General features: G+C 43.4%; 2 protein-coding genes across 2 annotated transcripts in view; one reads left to right on the forward strand and one right to left on the reverse strand.

The window, feature by feature from the left end:
- Positions 1–1022: 1022 nt before the first annotated feature.
- LOC146542964 (uncharacterized) lies at positions 1023–8086 on the reverse strand. Its single transcript, XM_085241855.1, is given in 4 exon segments — positions 1023–1379; positions 1381–2072; positions 2074–2165; positions 7876–8086. Coding segments are annotated over 4 exon segments (1281 nt in total). The 3' UTR covers positions 1023–1093.
- The window catches only part of ARFGEF2 (ARF guanine nucleotide exchange factor 2), a 35321-nt gene continuing 23354 nt past the window's right edge, over positions 7940–19906 (forward strand). The window contains exons 1-9 of the mRNA XM_085241514.1: positions 7940–8223; positions 15361–15391; positions 16151–16274; positions 16977–17123; positions 17300–17479; positions 17914–18133; positions 18771–18842; positions 19127–19275; positions 19647–19777. Of these exons, the coding sequence (XP_085097640.1) occupies positions 8085–8223; positions 15361–15391; positions 16151–16274; positions 16977–17123; positions 17300–17479; positions 17914–18133; positions 18771–18842; positions 19127–19275; positions 19647–19777 (1193 nt within the window). The 5' untranslated portion in view covers positions 7940–8084. The remainder of the gene's footprint in view (positions 8224–15360; positions 15392–16150; positions 16275–16976; positions 17124–17299; positions 17480–17913; positions 18134–18770; positions 18843–19126; positions 19276–19646; positions 19778–19906) is intronic.

Here is a 19906-nt window from a genome sequence, read left to right on the forward strand (position 1 = left end):
TAGCAGGGCCATCAGCAAGCGTAGCCATTTGGGATACAGTTGTAACTGTGCCATGAAGCAACTTCACCTGCACCTGGAAAATGACTCGGGGCAATCTGCAAACAACGCAAAGCTGAGATACCTGTGCCCCTCTGCACCTCTACAGATCTGCTGCTCTGCCTGAATTTGGAAGAACTGCAGCCACCCTGCAGGCTCTTTGCAGGGGTCAGAAGTGGGTCCAGTCCCCCGGAAGAGCCTCAAGAACCATCTGGGTGACGGAACACAGCGTACCCTCACAAGGCCGCGCAGGATCCCAAACTGGGAGGAGCGGCTGACGCAGCAGAAGGCCGTGCAGCCATCCAGAGGGATCCGGGCGGGCTGGAGAAACGGCTTGAGGGGAATCTCCAGGATTGCACCAAGGGGAAGTGCAAAGTCCTGCCCTCGGGGAGGAACGACCCGAGGCACCAGGGCACGTGAGGAGTGACCAGCCGGAAAGCAGCCCTGCAGAAAAGCCCATTGGCCACCAACGCTCTCCAAAGCACACTTGGAGGCGGCTTTGGCAAGGGACATGAAGACTAACAAAGGCTTCCTTCTACAAATACATTGGCCAGAAAAGGGAGAGGAATTAAAACACTCACCCCCAACCGACCAACAAATAAGACAGGAGAACTGATGACTCACAACTGACATGGAGGAGGCTGAGGGTAATATTAAAGTTCATACCCTGAGTAGGATAACACCCTCCGCTAGGCACATGCTACAAACACACGACTGACGTTCACGACTCTCCACCCAACACATGTTAAAAGTCACCCCAAAAGGGAACGGATTAGGTTAGGATGTAAGGGAAAGTCCTGGAGGGTGCAGAGGAGGGGCAGGGAGAGAGATTAAGGAAGGAGACAAGAGAAACAGAGAAGCTGCGCTGCTCCTTCCCCACCAAGACAGGGATCCCTTCTCGCTAAGCACTGCCCCTTCACTTCTTGGTGAAGAATACCCAGGATAGCATTCACTTTGCTAGCACCGCTATCAAACACCAGCACGGTCACAGCTACAGCACTGATCAATGGCAACACCAAATCCATTCCATTGGTTGCTTCAGTCAACCGTTTATTTGTCACCGCTTGTGAAAATGTCCCATTGAAAGTCCTTGGGTGGACTCGGGCAGGCAAATGCCAACAATAGGAACGCCACGGCAACCGGACAGCAAAGCTCCACCTATGTGCGCACTTGGTGACGGCATCGCAGAGTCACAGTCAGCCCGTGACCTCACAGTGCGCCGGCTGCCTACAAATAGCCAGCGGGCCCAGCCTGCGTTGAGTCTTGCTGGCGACTCTCGAGGTGTGAGCGTCTTCCTTTGGGAGCACGAGACACTGAGACCTTGCCAGTGCGTGAGACAGCAGTCTTGCGAGTGATTTGCGAGTGGAGGCGCAGAGGCTGCCGACTGCTCCGCAAGAGGCAGCCTCCAGCAAATCCATCATCCTTGGGGCTCCAAATCCATCCTTGGAGCCCCACAGCGCCAGGGCAGCCGCAGCCATGAGCCAGGAGGCGGCTCCCAGCCGGAGGCGCAAGGCGTGGGTCTGGCCGGTGGAGGCCCGCGAGGAGCGGTGCCCCATCTGCCTGGACCAGATAGTGGACACGGTCCGCGCTCTGCCCTGCAGGCACATCTTCTGCAGGGTTTGCATCCAGCAGTGGACCGCCAACAGCCCCAGCTGCCCCCTGTGCCGACAGAGAATCTTCGGCAAGCAGTGCCTTGATTGGCGCCCCTCGGCTTGTCCCCCGACCCGCCGGCCCCAGGGAAGGCTGCAGCGCACCAGGGAGCGGCGGGAGACAACATCTGCCCGGAGGTCCCGCAGCGTCCCAGCACGGAGCCCGCCGCGCAGCCGCTCCAGGTCCCCCCGCCGGCTGGTGCGCAGCTCCTCGTGGCACGGGGAGCTCAACCAGCGCAGCCGCTTTGAGGAACCGCCGCGGGAGGACGAGGACCGCGAATGGCTGAGGCGGGTGGCGCGGGAGCGGCAGATGGGCGCCGGGGAGCACGCGCGGCGCAACGATGGGCCTCGCTTGTGAGCGGGCGGCCCGACCTCGGCCGGGAACAACGAACCGCACGGGGACGGAAAGCGCACGCCGGGGAGAGGCTACGAGGACGGCGCCGGGATGGCCCTCCTGCCACAGCGAGGGCGCGGGGGGATCTGGGCGCTGTCAATAAACCCTTTCATGCACCCTAAAATGAGCAGTTGTTGCGTCTCTTTCTTTCTGAAGGGTAAACCCTAAGCCCGGAATCCCAGCGCAAGACAGGGACGGGGAACGAGGAAGAGGTCGGCTGGTGAAACCGTTGACTTCCAGAGCCCTGCGAGCCCCAGCTCTGTGACTGCGTGGCAGCACGCACCAGGGGGGCAGAGGGCTGAGCAGGGCTCTGCCTGCCGCTGCGGCACAGCCCGGCCGTGTGGCAGCTGCACGTGAGGCCGCAGGGCCACCAGCGACCCAGGGAGGGGCTTTGGCACGGCGCTTGGGGAGCGCAGAGCCCACCGTGCTGCTGCTGCCTGTCCTCCTCTGGAGCTGCTGCAGACGGGGCCTGTCCTGCCCGGCAGCAGCCACCCAACGCAGGCTGAGCCTCAGGGCTGCTTTTGGGGCCGCTCCCCTTCACATCTGCTCCACGGAAGGCGCCGCTGGGGCTCTCCTTTTCAGGCCAGCTCCGGCCTTGCCCTCTTGGAGCAGGTGGGGACAATCTGTCTTCAAGAAGGCGTTGTTGTAGAAGAGCTGCTTTTTAAAAACGCAAAGCAGACGAGTTGCCACTGCTCTGAGATAGGAGGACTAAGGCATTTAATTGCAAATGATAAACACAGATATCAAAAAGGGCTCTCATTCTGCTTAGGCTGACCACTGCTTTGTGATGCAACACCATTAAGTCAGAACCACCACACTGTGATGATTTTGCTCTCTGGGAACAGAACAGCGTAAGGCTGTCAAAAAGAAAACAATTGAGAAACCCAGATGCCACTACTTTGCAGCACTTTACTCCCAGAACCCTGAGACTCTTAGCCCCCAGGCGGCTGCCACCTAACTGGTGCCAGCTCTCCATGTAGTATGTCGTGCATGGAACTGTTTTTTCTTAGTCTTCCTCATTGAAAACTCTAAGCAAGCAGTCCTCCTTCTCCCCAAAACTAAAATATTTTTCCATACATCTCTTCTTTTACCTCAACAAATGAAAGACTGATCTTAGCTCATCTTCCCTACAAATCTGTTACCTAATCCTAATCCAAGCTACAATTCTAATTGCATTGTTAGCTCTCTGCTAGTAATCTACAGCAACCGTAAACACAATTCTTTATCAGTGACTGATGGCATCAAGAGTAAATGTCCATAAATGTCTGCTTTTTAAGTACCTCTCTGAACAATTACTTGTATGCCTAGGAGACTCAGAATCCTACCCCTAACAATGATCCAGGTCTGAACTTTTACTGTTATGCTAATCTTAAAGAGAAAATCCATCTCCAACCCCCTCTAAAACTCAGCACGGTCTGCATTATCCGATTAGATTCTACTGTAAACTGAATGTATCCACTTCTTTTGGACTCATGCCCAAATTTAATTCACCTCTGATGGTGACTCCACATTTCTACCTTTACTGTCATTTTAATGCTACATTACGGTCTTTATCACCTCCAAAGATTAACATAGTTGGTGAGCTTGATGCTATGAGTGCTACTGTGAACCTGGAAGCCTAATATAAACCTTAGCCTAACCTACCCTAGGGAATTATATATAACCCAAAGCTCAGCCTTCTTCCTAACCCTACAGCTAATCCTGATTCTCCTGTTAACTTGAGGTAAGCAACCACTTTCAGCCTTACAAACATTTATTTGTAGCCCCTGATGATATCTGTCCTAACTAATGCAAATTTGTCTACATAAAACAGGCCTAGCAACAGCCCCAGTGAATTTCAATCCTAACAATTGAAAATTCTAATCCTAATCATAGCAGTGATTCTCTTGTAAATCATAAGAGGACTTGGAAGTCATCTGAAAACTAAATAGATCCCAACTCTTTCCCAGTATGTGCATGTGTTTCTCAGAACAGCCCCATATAGCTAGTCATTTTTAACCTCAGTGAGTCTCAAACTTGAGCCTACCTATAACTCAAACTTTAAATAGCAGATCTAGCATTCACCAGCTTTATGTACTTCACATGCCACTAACAGTCAAAGAACTCATTGTAGCTGAAATCTAATATTTACTCTTGTCTCTTCAATCCATTAGCTAAAAACTAGCCAGTATAAATTTTGCTTTTCTGACAAAAACTGATCCACAGTAAGGGTCCTAAAATCAGAACAGATACTTTGGCTGACAATACACTAAGAGCTTCTGCTAGTTAATTAATTAGTTAATTACTTCTGCAAATGCTGACAGTAATTATAGCTTTTTTGTGTCAATAAGTAACTCAGCATCCCTCAAAAAAGATTGAGGGCTTTTCAGTTATGTCACTTCTGTATCACTGTAATTTCACTGAAAAGAGCAGAATTACCCTTGATTTAAACTAACGTAAGTGAAAGAAGGATCAGCCAACAACAGCAAATGCAGGCAGTTCTTAGGGCACTCTTTTTGCAGTCACTTTTTTGCTTGTAAGTGTATTTCAAAATTATCAACTTAAAGAGAGAATCATAAGATACTAACATGTGGGTATGTAATATATCGGCAGCATTCAACAAATATTAGAAGTCTATACAGCGCTAAGCAGAATCCTACATAAGACATACAGCTAGCTTCAGCCAAGTGAAATAGATCAATACTGTAGAACTGCAGAAATTTGAACTCCAGGATATCAGTTTAATGCTGCTGGCCAGGAAATAAGCTATCCTGACATTCACCGCTTCTCATATAAACCTTTTCCTCCTTGCATGACATCATGCTACCAGCACTATTTACTGCCAGTTGATGGACAGTTACTGGTATCCTTGCACTTGGAATGCACTGAACATGCCACAGCACCTGAAGTTACTGAGATCCAAGTACATTTTGAACTTCTGGTAGAAGTCATTGACTATAGGCACAGATGTTGTGAGCTGACGGCAATTCCTGAAGCCACTGGATCAGCTTGAAAAACTGAAACGGGTAAAAGCCCTGTAGTTAGTTTCTATGAGTGACTATGGGCTTATTTGTCATTCCCAAAAGTCCATCTGCATTTTAGGCTGATTCACTTGTCTGAGAAAGGTAAATCTATTTATTTTCATTTTGGTTCCTCGTTGGTGTTACATGCTATGTCATACTCCAAGACTCCTTTGGTTTGGGGATATTAAAATATTTCTGGGTGGGTTTCCCAATGAGAAATAAGGTATATGATTCTTTTCCAACTCCTGTCCCATGCAACAAGCTAAATGCCAGAGATGAAATATCTTCATAAATTTTATACATTTACTGGTGTTGTTACTGTCTACTCTCCCAAATTCTAGGAGTTTAAAGTATAAAAAGAACCAATTCTGCAAGAATGTAGATAATTGTAACAGCATTTAGCACAACTGAGAATGAAAGCCCCCACTTTTTGAATAACTAGCCCTTATCTCTTGGGCTCCTTTTCTAATTCTAATAACCTCACGTTTTGTCTTGTTATGGTAAAACTGATAGCTCTTTGAGCTCTTCTTACTTGCCTTACCATTGCTACTTAAAGTAACAAACTAGTGGACACTATAACATTGTCTGTCACCTTCCTTATCTGAATATTTTTCATTGCAGTGTGACTACTGATTTCATCATCCATACACTCCTTTCTAACTTGGCCCTAATGCAAGGCCTTCACGTTCTCCAAGGCATATTCTATAGTGGGACTGCAGACACTGCTCTTGAGTGCAAGCACAAGCAGTTTGTCTTTTGACTTCTGAGCTCTCATTGTCAGTACTTGACTCTGTGACAAACGTTCCTGTACTTTCTTTTTTGTGTACTACTTCTCCATCTTTCCTTTTCTAATAGACAGACATTATTAGGGAGACTTATTAAACCTTTTCTTATTTTGGATGTGCTGAATTAAATGAGACAGAAGAAATTCAAAAATCCAAAACTCTTCTCTTCTCTTCTCTTCTCTTCTCTTCTCTTCTCTTCTCTTCTCTTCTCTTCTCTTCTCTTCTCTTCTCTCTCTCTCTTCTCTTCTCTTCTCTTCTCTTCTCTCTCTCCTCTCCTCTCCTCTCCTCTCCTCTCCTCTCCTCTCCTCTCCTCTCCTCTCCTCTCCTCTCCTCTCCTCTCCTCTCCTCTCCTCTCCTCTCCTCTCCTCTCCTCTCCTCTCCTCTTCTCTTCTCTTCTCTTCTCGCCCCTTCCTTCCCCCTCCCCCTTCCCCTCCCCCTCCCCCTCCCCCTCCCCCCCTCCCCCTCTCCTTCTCCTTTCCCTTCCCCTTCCCTTTTCCCTTTCCCTTTCCTTTTCCCTTCTCTTTTCCCTTTCCCCTTCTCTTTTCCCTTTCCCTTTCCCTTTCCCTTTCCCTTTCCCTTTCCCTTTCCCTTTCCCTTACCATTACCCTTTCCCTTCCTCTGGTCTCAGTTTTTCTGATATTCTGTCACCACGGTATAGAGGCTTTCCATTTTCTAATGGATAGCAGTTAACATTCAGATCAGATATTAGGAAGAATTTCCCAATTGGGTAGTCAGTGACATATTGAAGACAACAAAGTGAAATGCTGTTAAATCTCTTTGATTAGAGCATTTCAAGAAGACATAGTGTTCTGTTTAGGTGCTTGGAGATGTACTAAATGACCTCTGAAGTCCTTCCCAGCCCTGCATTTCAGTGATTCTGACTCAGAATAGTGATCCATTCTAAATTTATTTTAATCAATGTAGAGAAAAGTTCAAGTCAGTTGCCTAATGACAGCTTCAGCTCACACAAGGACTTTAACCTTCCAACACTGTGCCTCATTTATTACATGGTACATTCACTGATACCAGAGGAGGCTGAACATACTATTATTGGCAAGAGATGTGATATAACCAGCAGGTCTCTGAGGCAGTTCCACCCTAGCTATTTGTGATTCAGTGATGAGCCATGAATTTGTGCTCATATCACAGCCATGCCAGAACTGCTAATTTCCTAGGAAAACCCATATCTTTAGATAGTTACCTTAAAAATTGTTTTCAGGTGGGGGCACTTCTAGTCTGCTCTCATTCTAACATCTGATTTCCCACGCTCTAGCTCATACCACTCATCCACTCATGCAGGTGAAGTCCTCAGCTCCATGCAAGTCCACGTAAACCGCTGGCAGCACAGTGATCTCACGGCACATGCCTGACATCCACGTAAAACAGAATCAAAGAATCATAGAATTATAGAATGACTTGGGTTGGAAGGGACCTCAAGGATGCTCAAGCTCCAACCCCCTGCTGCGGGCAGGGCCACCAACCACCATATCTAACATTAGACCAGGCCGCCCAGGGCTCCGTCCAACCTGGCCTTAAACAGCTCCAGGCACAGCAGGGGAAATAAGACTGATGTTCTGAACAGGTGCTTGTGTTTGGACTCTTTGTTAGTGTTTTTTAGGTTAAAATTTGCACACCTTGACAACTTGGCACCAAGGGTCTATTAATGACTTTCAAAGGGTATGAACTCGTCTTGAGGGAATAAGGAAATACAGCCACAGCCCAAACAACCTAATGTGCCTATTTTCTTAGATATTGCTGCCTTAATTTGGTTAAGCCCTTTGAGAAATGCCATATCAGCCTGCGATGGCTGCAAGTTTCTGAAGGAAGGCGCCGAGTGAGAGAATGTTCAGATTATTTCCATGGGTAACACTGCTCCTTTCGGGTGTACAGCATCTGACCACGGGTCAGTGGGTAAGGAGAACAGAAACAGCTGAGCATAAGAAGAAACAATTGGCCATGAAGACTGAATTTGTGGAACTTGAAATTTAATTTCTAGCGATTCTTCGAACCAAACGACGACCGGACCGACGTCACGAACCGCTCCGCCCGCTGCCGCCAGCGCCGCGCAGGGGTCGGAGGCCGCGGCGGGAAGGCGGGGAGCCGGCCCGAGTCACGTGACGGTGCCAACATGGCGGCGCCGTGGCAGCGGCGCCGTGGCGGCCGCTGAAGGAGGCGCGGTTCTTCCGGGTGATGGGCTTTGAGCGCTCCCGGCCCCGCCATGCAGCCCCCGGCCCGCGAGCAGGACGCCCGCACCAAGAGCATGTTCGTGTCGAGGGCCCTGGAGAAGATCTTGGCCGAGAAGGAGGCGAAGCGGCCCCCGCACGGGCAGCTGCGGAGAGCCTGCCAGGTGGCGCTGGGTGAGTCCGGCCGGGCCGACCCGCCGGACTGGGAGCCGCCGGCCTGCGCGGCGCTGCGTGCCGGACCCGGAGCGAGGCAGCGCCGGGCTGGGGGCGGTGTCACAGCGGGGAGCTGCGGCGGGGGGTCCGTGGGCCGAGAGCCGGCAGGCCGGGGAAGGGAGGGAAAATGGGGGAAGTGCTCCTTTGGTGCGGAGGGACAGCCCTGGCTGCTGTCTGCTCTGCTCGCTTCTGGCTTCGATGTGGAACAGAAGGGCTTGGGTGTGCCGCGTTAGGATTGCTTTCGAGAAAATTAATGACAAGCTTTTCAAATAGGAAACGAGCTGTGTGGGGACCCTCGCTTCCAGACTCCTTTGATCTCATGGGTTCTGATAGTTTTTCTCCAGCTCGTGGCTGGACTGGAGGAAACTCTGTGATGCGGCCCCAGGCAGGCTGTGGTGTCCTGCAGAACTGAAACACGTCTTGTGAACTTGGCAGCCTGGTTCTAAAATCTGCAGCTACAAATCCATCCTTTTGTAATGTAGGTGTATCTGCTAAAGTTCTGCTAAAGCATATGCTGTGTTGCGGAGGGAAGACAGTAGGTGAAGCAGCGCGGCTCTCACAGGTGCAGTTCTTGGTGGCCTTTCTTATCTTACAGAGGTGACATCTCTTGTGGTATGGATTGCTTTTTCCTTTGAGTGTGTTTTTGCAGAAAACTGAGAGATAAGCTGAACGTGTGAGTAAGTAGAGTCTTGTCAAATGTATTGTAGAAGAAAGCTTGAAAGATTGTCATTCTGTTTCCTACTTGCAGCTCTTACTTTGAAGAAATCTGTAGCTGACTGCAATGATCGTATATCTAGGGAAAGGTAGAAGTGCGAGGCTGCAACACTGTGAGCAATTGAAATGACTTTCCCTATTTACTTTCCCTTTCTGACTTCTTCAGTATCCCCCCAAACCTTTTACTTGCCTGGGAGCCTGTTTTTCTGCAATGTAAAATCCACTTAGAGAGTAAGAAAGGGAACTTTCCTAAAAGATTGCTAATGAAAGTCTTAGTTTACTAGCACATCTAAGATTGCGATTCTGGGAGGATGCAGTAGTCACCTATTAGCATTGGCCTTTTGGATTATAACTGTTTGACCTTTGTGTCTTAAGTACGGTACATTTGAGGTCTGTTAATTCTGTGAAGATAGATGTACATTTTTCTAATCCTGCTGGAGGGGAAAAAAAAAGTCCATGTTCTTCATTGGACTAACACAGGGGTTAGCAAGAGTAGATAACCTTCTGTTAGCCAACTCGCCTGCTGTAGCAGTGCTTTGATTACTGTGCTAAAGGATTTCTATAATGTTGGTAAATGTTGCCTCATCTTCAGTTGACAACATGGATATAGTTCTTTTTATTTGTGTTAAATTCTTCAAACTTGATTTTATATGGAGTAAGCTCCTTTTTACTCAAATCAGATTTACTTAAGTTTACATAAGTTTAATTAAGCTTATAAAATAAAACCTGTGAGCTTAATTTTAAAAGTGTTAGCTTAGTTATCAAGCCCTTTACTGTAGTAAATGTAGTCAGGAGTGTAGGTAGAATGTTACAGAAATCAGACCAGACTTCTTAATTTACACAGACTGTTATTCAAGAAAGAAGCTTCAATCCTTCCAGTAATAATAAAATCATGTTAGTCTCTGAGAATTAAATCAGGGTACAAATAACTTTGTTTCCCTCAGATTGGATTCACTTTAGGAACCTGGTCACTGTGTCAGCTGTTGTTCTTTCTGCCCTGCCCCATGTCATATTTAAAGTAATCCCTTTCTAGCTCTCTCTAAACTTATTGTGCTGTCTTACGTGTACAATATTCTCCTTAATGGAGCATTGTTGTATTATACCTTTTATAAACTGTAAAGCATGGACATGATTCATAAGTAAGTTCTTATCACAAATAGGGAGAAACTGGTGCATTTTGGAGCTACCTAATTAAATTAACCTGCAACTATTTCTACAGTTTCTGCTGTAATATTACTGGAGTAGTGTTTACGTTAATTACACATGCTTTAAATTTCTGTTTGGTGAGACAGAGGAATGCATTTCCAGCTGTGGGAATGATGGTCCCTATAAATGTGCTTCACTGCTGAGAAATTACCACTGACAGTTGCTGCCATTCTTATATAAGGAAATCTAGGTGGTAGTTAACTTCAAACTAGTGTTGCACTTTTCTTCTATTTCCAATAATTCTTTTTTTTTTCTTACTGAACCAGTAGTTTACAGTTTTGGACTGCAAAATATCTTTGTGACTGTATGGAAATGAGAAGTACCATGGCTCAAATGGGTTATAAATATGAGCAGGGTGAAAGCAGTGCTTATTTACTCCTAAACTGTACCAGGCTTGTTAGCTTGCACTGTTGGCCCAAAGCAGTGATAGATGTGTCCTTGAAAGTGGGATCGGTAACAAAACCAGTTCTCAGTTGTTTTTTACTTTTTTTTTTTTCTCTCTCTACCCCCCTTGTGAAGCATACAGACGTTGAGTAAGCAGAGTTTGAATGGATTCCTTCATGCAGTCTCTTGCCTCGTCAGTAGGTGTAATAGTTGTATCCTGTATCCTTAGTGCCAGTAAATCCCAGGAGAGGTGGAGAGAAATGAACTTCTAAACAGAGGAACTGTTCTGCTCTGTTCTAGAATGTGGTAATATTTTTTTTTTTCCAGCTGGTTTTCAACAGCCAGCATATAAATAGTTGCCTAATAAGCACTTCTGTGGCGCTATGGGTGTATGTGATTCTTGGTAAGCATAGTGAAACACTCTGTATCCTGACAGGTTTACAGTGGAACGCGGCGCATATCACATCGCAGCAGTTCATGTGGGTGAAATGCTAATTGTGTCCCTGGGTCTCTCAAACTATTTGTATTACCCCATTAGGACCGTTTTTAATGACGTGCTATGCAGCCAGCCTGGTTCTGTGACCTTTGATTGCCTAGGTACTGCTGTGTGTGTGTCTTGGAACTTTGTACGCAACAGTATTTAGTTAGTTTGTTAATAAGCTTTAAAAAAAAAAAATCTCTTAATCCATGCCTTCACTTAGGGATCTGTGTGTATTTAAGTCATCTCTTGGTATAAATGATGGTTTAGTAAAACTTCTTGGCTATCTCCAACTCAGTGCTGGGCTGAAGCAAGAAGATCTTGTTTCACTGTGCAGCCTCCTCTAAAGGATTTTCTGTAGTTGGCCAGAATCAGTTTGTTGAGCTGTTGCTGTAGCTGTTTTAAATCTAAGGCAACCTGGAATTAGGCAATGAAGTGGACTTCACACAAAATGGAATGGAAAAAAAAGCAGTTTGGACTGTTCCATGTTTGTGTTGGCATTGCTCTCTGGTGTCCTGAGCCGCCATGGAAGGACATTGCTCTTGTCCTTGTGGGGAGACCAGTGATGCCATTTGCTGCACAGGACCTGGTTTACTTCCACTGTGATGAACATGACTGTTAAGGTAGGATACAGCTAACTGCAGGCAGGAAACTATGTCCTTTGTTTTAATACATGCTGTTCAATATAAGCAGACTTAAACCATCCATCTGTTACTGGAGTTCCTTTCTGCCTGTGCCTGGTGCTGCTTTCATTGTGGCAAGAAGCTCAGTAAGAGAAGGCTGCAGGACCTTGCTTGTTACTCCTGTTGTGCTGGCTGAAGGAATGTTGGAAGGCTGCACTGAGTGGGCAGCACTTATAGGGTGTGGAGTCAGAGATGTTTCTGACTGAGTGGATGGGTGCATGCTGGTGCCTTCTGAATTGAAAGCAGCAGGCAGCTCTGAGAGCAGAACCACCAGGTGAGGGTCAGCCTTGTCCTGTGATGGCCACAAGCTGATCTGTGGTCAGGCTGTGCTGGAACTGGGGAAGTGACTTGGCTGTGCCCGTACTCCTGCGTGGGACAGAAGTGTGCAGCACTTGCTGGAAGCTGGCTGTGCCTGGTCTGCCTTGGCGGCTCTCGGCGTAACAGAATTCAGTTAGGCTACAGTTGGTGTTTCATTCACTTTTGGTGGTCAGACCACCAAATGAGCACTGGAAACGTGGATGTTTCCAAACAATCTTGATGCAATCAGCAGCATGCTTGTAACTTGTTTTCCTTGTCAGACTTATTCTTTTTTGCCAACATTTTTTATTGAAATATTGTTGTGATGCAGACATTTTTATGGTGCTTTGGAAAGTCCTTTATATAAAAAAAAATGTGGGTGATTTTTTTTTAAATTTGCTTGCTAAATTTGTTTCTTAAATATATGGAAGATTTTGAAAAATGAAATTATCACTGCTTTAATATGGAACATGACTCTTCTTTTTTCTTATAGAAAGATTTAATATAAATGTCAGTGAAGGTTTTACAATATAAAAAATACGAGGATGGGTCTAGGTCATGTTTTCTTATGGCTAAAATCTTCATGAAATTTACACTTAAAACCTATTAGCTATGATGCTTTGCATCAGTATATGATGAAGGTGACTTATTTGAAAGGAAGAAAAATCCTTCTGTTGTTTCTTCTTCCCCGCCAAAGAATCTCAATACATATAGCTTGGTTACTCCCTGAATGTGGAATTGAGCACTTGCGTTATTCTCAGCTGCAGATCCTAACAGTGAAACCTGTTTTCATGTGGAGTATTAAATTTTATGAAATGATGTTTTCTTGGGTGGGTCTCACTGCTTAATATTTCTACTGTAACTTGTTTTTTATTAGTATTGTTGTTATTTTTTTACAAATAAGGTGAAGTTGAGAAATTTTTACTTTGGAGAAAAACAAAATCATCTCAACCCCACCCCAAGCATTTCTCCCAGCAAGCCTTCCTTGCTGGCCTCCCACCAGACTGCATGACAGTGAAGACAGAGCCTGTGACCTTCAGCTTTGTTTCTGCCAGCAGCTGAGCGCCTACAGGAAGGAGGATGCCACAGCTGATCTACATGAGCTGACCTAAATTTTGGGTGATAGGCTGACCAGACTAGCTGATGCTGAACAGGTTTCGGTTTCGGCTGAAAGATCACTGGTCTGGATTCTAACTGTAATTGAGATGTGCTTTTCTTAACGAAAACTTGGTAAGAAAACCAAATGTCCCTGGAGAGTCCTACCAAGAGACAGGTGTACAAGTAGCATTTCCATTTTTTTAAAAAAAGAAAAAATATGAGACTAGTGAAATATTTGAGTAAGTGGACTAAGCTTTATCTTACATTCAGTAAAATTCCAAGTTTTGGTTAAATAATACTTGATTTCTTTATGAAAAAGATGCTGTTTTTGTCTTTCCTGACCGCTTTAAAACTTTAATTGCAGGAAGTTCCATTCATTTGCATAAACATGATATTAGGGAAACTATTGTTATCACTGCAGAACCAGGTACAATCAAAGACCCAGTGATTAAACCTTATCTGCTTAGCGCTTGGGAATTACAGACTTGTACCTGGTAACCACAGGCATGCAGTGATCAGATCCTGAAGTGTTTGGTGTGAGCTTCACTGCTGAGCTGGTGGTCTGGCAGTTCCTGCATGGCTCCTGCTCTGAGGGTTGTGAGCTTCGTCTTCCCAGCACGAGATAGCAGCTGCTGCTGCTGCTGACTTTATGGCTGCGCACAGCAGTGACGTTCATTTCTTACTTTGTGTGTAACTGATCTGATACCTGCTGCAGCAGTGTGAGCAGGAGGGACAAACCAGACATGGGACTTTCAATGAGCAAATATGAACCTAGTTTGGTGGCAGGGGTAAGCATGAACAAACCTGGCTTAAGTGTTTGCAGTGCTTGTAGCTTGTGAGCCAAGTGGTGACAGATAGGTAGAAGTGTAAGTGCTGGTTTGTTAGTTTTGCTCCAGAAGCACTAGTGAATACCTTTTCTTTTTTAGGCAAGTTGTTGGTATGGTTGACTTGGTTAGAAATTGGTGGGCTTCTGAACAGAGCCATGACCCATTCTGAATCTGTGACTCTTCAGTTTTGCTGTTCCATCAAATATAGGGTGGATAATATTCCCTCAGTTCTTGCATTATCTGTTGCTAATGGATATCGTACTGCTGCCTTCTGTCCGTGGTGGCCTTCATTAATGGAGAGAGTATGGCACCAGTAGAAAGTCCCTGACCCAGATGTGTTGTGTCACAACTTGAAGTTTCCTTGGCACTTTGCTTCCACTTCCTCTGTAGAACAGGATGGTAATGCTAAAAGATGGGTATACTCTGCAAGGGATGTTCTTTGTGCACTTTGTTCAAACTGATAACATCCATCTGTTGCAGTTCTTAATGTACTGTCTTGAGAAATAAACGCTTCTAAGATGAAATAAATGACTGAGGTTCATGGGCAGCACTGAAGTCATTTGAACTCTGCACGTCCATTCTAAAAGAGTGGTGCTTCCAGAGAATGATCCTTTTCTGACAACTTTGCAGTTGAAACAATTTATGTGGGTATGGTAACTTGCAGGGGCATGAAGTTGGATGTGCTGGATGCAGGATCCCACGTGGTGCTACAAGTGACTGTAACTGTGCACCCTTGCTGTGTGTGCTGCTTGGTCTGTGTGTCAGTGTTCACAGTTTGTACTTATGCTGTGTTTGGTGCAGTGCAGTCCTCTGTACATTGTGATGATACCTTAGAAATTCTTAAAGCCATAATAGGTAATGAAGGATTTAGTAGTGTTTGTAATAGAAATGAGGAGCATTTTTTTTCCCCCTGTATTTCATCTTCTTGAAAGGTCCCCCAAAGAGTTAAGTTCATGACGAAGAAACAACTACTGGCAGGATGACAGTATCTGTTTCATATTTGTTCTCTGAGTGAGACTTTGTTTATTCAGTTGGTGTCAGCTAACCAGCATGGGACTTAATGGGAAGGTCTCATGTTGGACTAATGGATTATGTAGTGGTTTAAAACTTCTCCAAACCTAAGCTCTCTATTTTATTTTCACTGAACAAGTATATTGTATATACATTTTTTAAAAATGCCTTCTTAAGAATATTTGGGGAAGAATAATTTTCGAATGTAGAAGTTAAGAGCTATGCCTCCCCATAAGTGGTGTCAGTGATGTCAGACTGAGGATGTTACAGAAAAGGAGTAGCTCAGATGTAAGACTTAGGTTTGGAACTGCTTTGTTATGTTATTATAGTTTCCATATTTATGTTGTTGTCAATCAATTATGTTGGGTGTTAAAATTTTTGAATTTTTTCTTTCTTCCAGATGAAATAAAGACAGAACTGGAAAAACAAAGGTAAATTATTAGTTGTTGTAGGCTATGCAAGAAAACAGCAAACTGAATAATTTGTAATGGAAATGTGAAAGTACACCTAAGTCACTGCAGTGAACTTGTGAGTGCTTGTGAATACCTTTATGCCAAAAACATGATGTGGCCCATATCTCCCACTTACACAGTGTCTGTGGCTCTGGGTATTCAAACCATAACTGCCTTCTGAATTTCACTATGAAATAATTGCAGAACTTCTAACAGGTGTTAGATTTTCGTTTCCTGTTACTGGGCTTAATATAGCCTACTAGGATACCTGCTGCTGCTTACAATTTTCAATTTGATAGCATATGATCTTAATTACGTAGATCAAGAATACCGATGTAATTTAATTGTTAACATAAAGTATTAAAACACTGTTCCAGCACTGTGCTATGATTTTGAAATGAGCTCCAAAAATACTTTTTTTTTTTTTCTTAGTGTACTTCATACAGGCTCTGTTTATGTAATTCAGAATGGCTTAGTTTTATCACTAAGTTGTTCTCTAGTATTTCAGGTAATGAGAATATGTAGAAAAGGTCAGATGCAAAACAAAAACAACCTTACATTTTTCATGTGTGACTTTAAAGAAAATCAAACTTTTTAAAGAAAGTATGCATAAGAGAATCCGGCATTATCTTTGTATGCGTCTGTGTACCATTTAGCTTTAAATGTGAAAAAGGAGGATGGGTAGTTTGCTGTGATAATTCGTTTAGAAAAATAAACAACTCTTCTCCTCTGACCTAGAGAAGGCACTGTTGCTCCACCAAAAGCAAACTTCATTGAAGCTGATAAGTACTTCCTTCCCTTTGAGCTGGCCTGCCAGTCAAAGTCACCACGCATTGTCAGTACTTCACTGGATTGTTTACAGGTAAGTTTAAAACTCAGAGAGGGTGGAATGGAATAACATGCACTTAAAATTTTGTATGCTGTTGGCATTCTTAGAGAGAAGTATTATTATCCTGAAAACATACAGCTGTGCTGTGGATGTTTAAATGCATAAACTGCAAAGTATATTATCATCAGATTTGGCTGGAAGCTCATCTTGCAAGAGCAAGAAATTCATGTGTGGTGTTGTTTTACAGTGGAACAATCATTCATTGAAGCTCATGGATTTTTACGTTGTTCTTTAAAGATTTTTAATCTGAGTTGCTTTAAAAAGAATATTTACTACAGTGTCCTTTGTAGTTCTGATGTGCTGGGAGATCAGGCTCCAGAATTGTTATCTTGTGCCTCTCTCAGTACTTAGAGAAAAACCAAATGTGACTTAGCTTCATCATGCTACTTTGAACCTTTCAGTTGTGAGAAGGTTCAAAGGCAAAGGCCGAATAAATTTTGTCTAATTGCAGTAGTGGCACAGAAATGTGTGTTACCTATTAAATCTTGTATATGAACTGCACAAGTATTTGCTAACTAGGCTATTGAAGGTGTTAAATTTCTGTGTTGAAACTGTTAAAGCGAGGTAGCTTACTGAAACCCCCATTTTATGGCATACTCAACTGTATTTTACTTAAAAGTAAATGGTTGTCTAAATCACAGAATTACAGAACTAACTTGTGTTCTTTTTACCTAGAAACTTATTGCATATGGACATATCACTGGCAATGCCCCAGACAGTGGAGCTCCTGGGAAACGCCTGATTGATCGGATAGTTGACACAATTTGCAATTGCTTTCAGGGTCCTCAAACAGATGAAGGAGTACAACTGCAGATAATTAAGGTATTTTATTTGATACAGTTTGTGATTGTGTGATTTTAATTACACAATTTTTCTATCATTGATTTTTGTAACTGAAAAAATAGTGGTGAAATTCCATTTAGGATCCAGTTTCTCCATTTCTTGCAGCATTAGATATGTTACTGAATTCAGATCTATTGTTTCATGGAATTTTTCAGGCTCTCCTCACTGCAGTAACGTCTCCGTATATAGAAATTCATGAAGGAACAGTTCTCCAGACTGTTAGAACCTGCTACAACATCTATCTGGCCAGTAAAAATCTTATTAATCAGACAACTGCCAAAGCTACCCTTACACAGATGTTAAATGTCATTTTCACACGGATGGAAAATCAATCTGTATGTACCTATTGCTTTTGCTCATCTCAAATATTTAGGCTTGACAAACCAATAGAATACTCTTGTGTGTGTCCATTGTAGTTAAATATCTGTTGATTTGTAATTTAAAACAGCTGTCATTCTACAGTGAAGCATAGTGTAGTGTACAGTTTGATTAAGAATAAAATAGGAAGCTTGTTGCTGATAACAACTTTTAGTTTTACCACTTCACTTTCTGATGAACAGCTTTGTACAAATGGTGCGATGCTTCTAAAATAAGCTTCACACTGCAATGGCTGAGCTAAGGCAGGGCTTTGTCATTGGAGCAGCCAAGCAATGTGTTTTGTTGTTTCTCATAAGTATGTGAATTCTCAAGGGAACATCAGCTATCATAGATATTTATTTTCCCTTATGTTTTCTGCCTTACGTAACTTTTTTCACAATGTTTTCTCAAGGTACAAGAATCCAGAGAAGTGGGAAAAACAAATCAGCAAAAATCCCAGTCTCCTGCAATTCAAGCAGGGACCAGATCTCCAAAGATGGGTCAGTTAAAGCACCTCCATCAGGAAGGCAAATGTACTGCTCCTGTAAGTGTGGAATTAACTAATGGTGAGCCTGAGAGGACAGGATACGGAAATGTGAAGTCAGAGCAGGATTTGGTTCCTTCAGCATCAGGTGAACAAGAATTGCTTTCAGTTGTATTTCTATTGCAAAATGCTTTCTTACACTACTGTTGGGAGAAAGATTGGGGCTATTGGCTCAAATAACATTTGCATCTTCTTGGTAGCTCTTCAGCATATACAGGGCATTATTAGATATTGAAGAAAGGCTTACTTTTGTCCTAGAATTATTCTGAAAATATATGTGGTTCCAGTATATAGAATTATACTGGAACTTAACATGGTTAGTTTGACAGAAAGGAAGGAGAGGAGAAAATAATCATGGTATGCCTGAAGTATAGAGTTAATTTAAGATAATTGAGGTCTTGTGGTAAAAATGTGTATTATGAAAATGTTATCATATGCATATACTGTATCAAAATAGAAAAGTAAGGTATTCCAAAAGGGAAAAAATCATAACACTTGATAAATACAAAGGACAAAGATGCTACATTAAAAATGTAAGTGCTTGGAAATAAATTATGAAAATAACTTGAATGAATATTTTCATATGACTTCTTTGAAAAGGCTTTAAATGGAAAATATTTGAGAAAAATTTACTACCTCTAACCTTTCTGCCTCTGTCCCCTTTTTCCTTTGTCTTCTTACTAAACAAAAGTACAAAATTCAAAATTATCTCTCTGTTTCATCAGAGGAAACAACTGATGGAGGAAAGGAAATGGTTAAAGGCATCTTGGAAGATGTGGTTGAGTCAGCTGTGAAAGGTAGCAAATCTTCAGAAATAAAGTAGATGCATGTTTATTGTAAAATTTTTATTCCTGTAATTATAAAAGCACAGAATCTTTCTTACTATTGTTACTAAGTACCTGTAAAGAACACATACTAAGGCAATACGGAAAGGTCTTTTATTGTCCTACTGAATTCTTTCGTTTGTAGCTGAAAAATCTTCTAGCTTACTATTGCTGCTTCTGTGCCAGTCAATTGTAGAACTTCACAAATGTCATGGATTGAAAAAAAATTCAGTTGTATTTTTCTTTCTCCCCTTTAGTAGCTGAAGAGAAGCAGGTAACAGAAATGGCTAAGGCTCTACCTGCAGTAGAGACTGCAGATACTGTTCTTTCTGGCTCTAGTAGTGAAAATGTACAAACAAATGGAATTCCAGATGATGGACAGTCTGTTTCCTCTACTGATAATCTGGTAAATAACTTCACTGGATGACTGTGTATGCATAGGAAAGGAGGAAAATTTTCACGCCAATTAATACAGTGGGATTTTGAGGAGAGAAGGAGCAGAAGACTTAATGTATGTGTCCTGCTTAGATTCAAAAAGGAAGCAGCAAATTCAATTTCAGTAGATGCTGAAAATGAATGTTCTAAAATTGATTGTTACTTGTAGTTTAGTATTGGTGGGAGGAGAGAGAGGCGGTCCGGATCACTTGATTCCAGTTTAGGTTTCATTTACGTCTTAGCAAATCATTAGCTAATTCTTAGAAGAGCTGTAGAATCTTTCTTAATTGCTTTATTCCTTTGTCTCACTGAGTATCCAATATTTTATTTCTTACTCTTTAGGAAGCAGATATATCTGGCCATCAAGCTGCTGCCAAATTTTCTCATGTTCTGCAAAAGGATGCCTTCCTTGTGTTCAGGTCACTGTGCAAGCTCTCCATGAAACCACTTGGTGATGGACCACCAGATCCTAAGTAATGAAACTGTATTAATTATCCTGTTCTCTCCTGGTAGCTTTTGGAGAGGGGGTGCAGATAAGTAGTTGCTGTATGCTAAAGTGGGTATTCAAAATTTATCACTCAGGTCCTTATTTCAGTTAGCTT

This window comes from Meleagris gallopavo, chromosome 22, assembly GCF_905368555.1.
Source record: "Meleagris gallopavo chromosome 22, MGAL_WU_HG_1.1, whole genome shotgun sequence".
Taxonomy (NCBI): Eukaryota; Metazoa; Chordata; class Aves; order Galliformes; family Phasianidae; genus Meleagris; species Meleagris gallopavo.